The sequence below is a fragment of the Gigantopelta aegis genome, chromosome 14 (assembly GCF_016097555.1).
Source record: "Gigantopelta aegis isolate Gae_Host chromosome 14, Gae_host_genome, whole genome shotgun sequence".
NCBI lineage: Eukaryota > Metazoa > Mollusca > Gastropoda > Neomphalida > Peltospiridae > Gigantopelta > Gigantopelta aegis.
This window is the reverse complement of record NC_054712.1, coordinates 8718982-8724981: the sequence shown is the minus strand read 5'-3', so window position 1 is coordinate 8724981 and position 6000 is coordinate 8718982. Positions and strand designations below refer to the sequence as shown.

At 43.4% G+C, this 6000-nt stretch overlaps 1 protein-coding gene across 4 annotated transcripts in view; it reads left to right on the top strand.

Moving 5' to 3' along the window:
• Positions 1–267: 267 nt before the first annotated feature.
• Positions 268–6000, top strand: part of LOC121388646 (RNA-binding protein fusilli-like) — an 85757-nt gene continuing 80024 nt past the window's right edge. Inside the window, exons 1-2 of one of the 4 annotated variants that reach the window (XM_041520080.1) lie at positions 268–825; positions 1026–1169. In XM_041520080.1, the coding sequence (XP_041376014.1) occupies positions 700–825; positions 1026–1169 (270 nt within the window). In that variant the 5' untranslated portion in view covers positions 268–699. The remainder of the gene's footprint in view (positions 826–1025; positions 1170–6000) is intronic. The other 3 variants (XM_041520079.1, XM_041520081.1, XM_041520082.1) reach the window with 3 other exon arrangements.

Here is a 6000-nt window from a genome sequence, read left to right as displayed (position 1 = left end):
ATATGGGTAGGTAGGTAGGTAACTAGTTTAACGTGCTCATGTACCACTAGAGTTTCGAACACGCTCATCCAGAGTCCGACCTCAAATATGGGAAGACTTTTTCAGCGGACTAGTTTATTAACACAACTCACTGGTACTGACATCCCCGTTTCCCCAGTCCCGTTTTAAAAACAGACTCGATGAACCGGTCACAGTGCGGCAGTGTAAATGTCGATCCGTCGGTCGCTCGACCGTGACGTCACGGACTGCCAATCAACAGGTGCGAGATTCAGGTAAAAAAAAAAAGAAAGAAAAAAGGTGACTCGAGTGTTCGTAAAAATACTTTACTCCGGGAGATCGATGAAGGAGACGACAGCCAGTTTTAGTGTGCGATCGTCAAGCCGTGACAACCACTGTTGGAGAGATATAACACACACACACACATATACCACTATAATATTATTATTGTTGTTATACCTGAGCTGTGGTGACAGCTTGCGACACAGACAATTTTTACCTGGCCAAGTTTTATCTACTTTTCCGACCTGCGTGCGCAGAGTTTCCTTCATTCACGGCCACGTTCGGGAGTTTGAGCCAATCAGATTCGAGCAGTGACAAAAGGGAACCGACCTAGGCACATGTTACCGGACTGTAACAAAACATTATCCCAAGCAGACGGTTAGACCGGTCATTGCATTTTACCTGTGTATAAGGCTTTTAATGGCCTCCACGTACCTTGTAGCCCTGTTCTGCGCCTCGGCAGGGCGAAACGGCGAGGATTTGGGGGCGGACGAGGAACAGATAGTGTTGTTTGTTATTCTACTGTTCGACGTGACGAACAACAAGGTAAGTTTAAACGACTTTAAAACCAGTTTTGTTTATAAAACTTTTTCGCCTTCTGCATCCGTGTCAACAATAACAACATATGGAACGCAGAGTCACATGGGTCGTTTCCGTCGCGTCCGGGTTTTTTCACTATCATCAAAAGGGTGAACTTTCTTTTCGTTGTTTATTTTTTACCTGTCGTTTTGATTTTTGTCTTTTAGGTGGTGGCACTGCAATCGCATTTCGTAAAGCCTCAGCCCAATGAACTGTCTGAAAGTTTACTCACGGAGGACTGTAAGACGGAAACGGGTCTCGACGAAAACGTAATAAAAAATGGGCAACCACTGGATCAAGTGTTAGAGGAGGTGAGTGTAACCAAATCATTTATCATAGCCAGATGTACTAATTAGAGCCTGCATGTTGAATAGGGGAGGGGACTGACAGGCATGGGTCTAGAGGGGTGTGCTGGAGATGTGCATCCTCTTCCCCTAATTATCAAAGTGTCCCCTAAATTAAGTTTTTAACGTATGGATGTAATGGCCTTTTTAATGGAAAGATGCAACATATTGGTCGGTTGATTGGGTGTTTCTGATTGCATGTGAATTTACTTTGAGCACTAGCTGCAGGTGGCATAGTTTAACGATGCATCCCCTCCCTAGATTAAAAAAAAAATGTAGGCGCCCCAGGATTAAGTTTTGGGAATCTCGAACCCCATGCCTAAATATTAGTTTGGACAGGTTTCCGGAATAAATGTGGAATAGAGAGATAGTTAATTATTTTGAGGTATTAAGTCGCCAAGCATTTTTTAAGTCATTAAGTATAAGGACTTGGAATACCTTTATTTAAGTAGTAAAATAAACTTATTTAGTAGAATATTATACAGTGCCAAAATAGGGAGAGAAACAGAAGTCTGAGTTTGCACATCAGTCGACTTTTCGCTGTCCCTCACCCCCCACCCCACCCCACCCCCCAAAAATGCTAAATAAGTGTTAATATGCTTCCATATTACACATTAGTGGTAGCTCTGGTAGTCGTTTCTTCATACGCCCCCCCCCCCCCCCCCAATTTGGACACACACACACACACAGAGAGAGAGAGAGAGAGAGAGAGAGAGAGAGAGAGAGATCACGACCACTTCGTTATCATTAGGAAGAACATGTTAACTTATGAGGCCCAATCTCCGGTGGAGGGGATAAAGATTTTTATCTTTAGTTATAACAGACAAGGACAAAAACAGTACATTTTCGTCCTCAGTGGGACCTCACACCACCTCCTCCCCCCCCCCCCCCACCGCCTTACACACCCACACACCCACCCCTGATTCCTACGGGCCTGCTACTAGTATCTTTAATGACGCAACAGGCTGCTGGAAATTGACCCGGCGATGTCGCTCTGACAGTCCACGTACACACAGTAGCTGGCAATGTCTTTCTCCCCGGTGTTACGATACCTGTACCGCTACTGCTACAAACCGCGGCTACCTGTTGATTCGCCGTCGCTATATCGATTTTGCGCTGTTGCGCCAAGTTGGATAACTCGAAGCGGCCTTAACGGACGTTATCTGACCCGACAACCCAAACATTCGGTTTCTTTCTCATGCCTCCACAGATGTTTGCTGACGCTGTCTTCTTTAAACAGGGAGGGATTTGGGCATAGGAGGCCGGGGAGGGGGGAGGCATGCATCGCTGCATCCCTTTTTTTTTTTTTTTTTTTTTTTTTTTTTTGTGGTGAACTGTACTGTACCCTTGTTCCATACTGTTCCTCGTGGTTATTTTTAATGTTAATGTTCTAGGCAGCACAAGCCCCACCCCCATTTATGCCTAGATCTTCCCGTTTACGTAGTAATAGATATGCTGTTTTGATGCTGCTTAAACCAGGGCCGTTAAGAAATATATTGAGTATTTTTCGTTCACATTTAATACTAATGTCTATTTTTCTAGTCAGCACAAGCGCACCACCCTTAATCCATCCCTGGATCTTCCCCTGTTTACGTAATAATACTGGGGTTGTTTTTTTACTGCTTAAACCAGTTTTTCAGAAATATAATATTGCGCCCTGAAAGTCAGTTGTAAGTGATATGACCATTATGTGCAACTTCTGTGGGGGAGTGTATACAACGATATCGGTATTTACACAATAGGCTTCATAAATATTAGGATGTTGAATACAGAGGGGTCGGATCTTAGTAGTATGTCTGCCCCCGATCTGTCGCCCCTAGCTCTTATGGTTAAACAATATATTTACTGGGCCGTAGGAACGATATGAAAAATAGGGTGTATACGTTTTAGTGGTAGCACAAACACATTTTAAAACAATTTATGTATGTGGTAAAACATAAAAAGTTAATGGGTTTGTTTAGTTTTTTTCAAGTGATGAAACCTAGTCCCACCAAAATCCCCTACTCCGGCTCCTACGGCCATTATTTATCGCATTAATTATGCGATTGTACAGTCTAAAATCAAGTTAATCCAGAAATCGGAGGATTTTTATTTTAATTATTTATGTAGTAGTAGTGGCTGTCAAGGGTCACCAGTGGCGTCGCTAGGCGGAGGGCGGCACGGGGGCCATGCCCCCCATATCATACCTTTTTTAAACTATAAAAAATTATAAAATCATACATACATAGTGTGGGTTGCCCCCTCCCCTTCCCGCGGGTTTCTTCCCTCAATAGCCTGTATAGCCGTAAAAGAAATGTGTTGAGTGCGTCGTTAACTAAAACATTTCCTTCTTCTTCCCTCCCCTTCCCAATATGGGCTGCCCCCACCCCCTATAAAATCCTAGCTACACCAATGAGGGTCATAGTGTTACATGTATGTATTTATTTAAATGCATGGAGCAGTATATACTTTTGAGTGAGACGTTATCTATTAATTTTGATATAATATAGATGAGTTGTTTGTTCACAATTGTGAGTAAGAATTGGAAGGGAGCGGCATCTGGTTTACGGGTGGAATTCCTTCTTACTCGGTGGCACAATTACAGTTGATATTTATGATTTAAATATAAACAATCCTCCAAGTTGTGTGTGGGGTTTTTTAAAATCATAATCGGTCATAATAAATTAGAAGAAAAAAGCCGGAAATACACGAGTAATTGACATATTGCTTTGTGCCTAGATCGGATTGCCACGTTGCCCGGTGTCCCATATGGTACGAATCCCCGGCAGGTATATGCATATACTGTGATAAAAATAAGGTTTATTTTGCAACTTGCCATTGGCTTGAGGGATTATGTAGTTATCTAGCAACGATCACTTTGTGCTGGTGGTGGTGTGTGTGTGTGTGTGTGGGGGGGGGGGGGGGTTTGCGTGGGTTTACTCAACACTCGCTGAATAAAATTAAAGCGACGAAATATTCGAATGTAAGGATGAAGTGTTTTATCTAACAACGTACTTGACGCATTTGAATTACATTTATATTAATGCGTTAGACATATGGTTAAGGACCACACAGATAATGAACAAGGAGTGGCGTTGGACATAATATATCTACGGACAATACAGATATTAATAGGAAACCCACTACCGCAACAGTGGGCTGCTCTTTACAATTAGCAGCAAGGGGTCTTTTAAATGCATCATCCCACAGTCAAGATAGTACATTCCACGGCCTTTGTTACACTGGCTAGAACGAAAAATAGCCCAATGGGCTCACCGACGGGGATCGATCGTAGACCGACCACGCATCAGGCGATCGCTTTATCACTGGGTAGCATCCCGCTCCAGTTAGACGTAATACCGAGATTGGACAAGTACAGCCAGCATGCAGTAAAAATGGAATTACACTGTGACCTTGCTTCCAAAGCTCCATTCTTACCCACACTACATTGACAATAAATCCGGAATGCGTATCTGTATTTAATAGGGGGCGAGACGTAGCCCAGTGGTAAAGCGCTCGCTTGATGTGCGATCAGTTTGGGATCGATCCCCGTCAGTGGGCACACTGGGCTATTTCTCACTCCAGCCAGTGCACCACGACTGGTATATCACAGGCCGTGGTATGTGTTTTCCTGTCTGTGGGATGGTGCATATAAACGATCCCTTGCTGCTAATCGAAAAGAGTAGCCCATAAAGTGGCGACAGCGGGTTTCTTCTCTCAATATTTGTGTGGTCCTTAACCATATGTCCGACGCCATATAACCGTAAATAAATGTTGGAGTGCGTCGTTAAATAAAACATTTTTCTGTATGTAATAAAACTGAATGGACGTTCCATCTATTTAACTGGAAGTTTTTGGTAGACCCTATACTTCAAATTACTGGCTTAAAACTTTTACATAAAATCTTAATACTCGAAAACAAATTGTTTGGGGTGATGTGGGGTTTGTAGCGGGTTTCCTCTGATGACTTACCAAATGTTTAACATTCAGCAGCCGATGATTAATGAATCAATGTGCTGTAGTGGTGTCGTTAAACAAAACAAACTTTAACTTTCAGTTAGAGCATTAAATCTACTTTCTTGATATATATCGTTTAAAAAAAACAAACAAGAAAAACAAGTTTGTATATATAACATTTTTCACATTTAAAAAATTACGCCAGTGGAAGTGACACCGGTGTTTGTTTGAAAGGTTCACGACGACATCATCACCAGCAGCACTACATGCCGTTGCTGGGCTGTTGTCTGGTGAGAAGTTTATTTTAGACCTCCATCGCGAGCCTGTGGCTGGTTTCCTCGGTCGGTTCGTCCGGATGACGTTGTTTGTCGAGCACACACGTGATGTTGTTTGCCCGTCAACACCAGTCTCACAACACACAAAGAGGCGCTGTTTCTCTCTAACGTTCAATAAAAATTCAACATAGAGCACATTGGCTTGACCTTCTGAGTGTGTGTGTGGAGGGGGGGGGGGGGGGGGGGTGAGTGGCGGGGGGGGGGGGCGGGGAGGGGTGCATCTCCAAGACTAGCTCTGGTACTCGCGAAGTTAGCCAAAGTGCTACGAATTTAAAAAACAATTGGCGAATTTTATTTTAACTTGGTAAATATAATTTCATGAAATAGTTAATATATTTTGTTATAAAATAACTGGGTTTCTGTAATTTTAAGTTTTCTGCTGCCCCAGACCTAGTTCTGAGCTCAGTGGAAGAACGGTCGCTTAAAACGCAACTAATCGTAGGATCGATCCCACTCAGTGGACTCCCCTCCCCCCTCTCCCCCCCCCCCCCCCCCCCCCCCCCCCGCGCGCTGCAATCGGTACAATT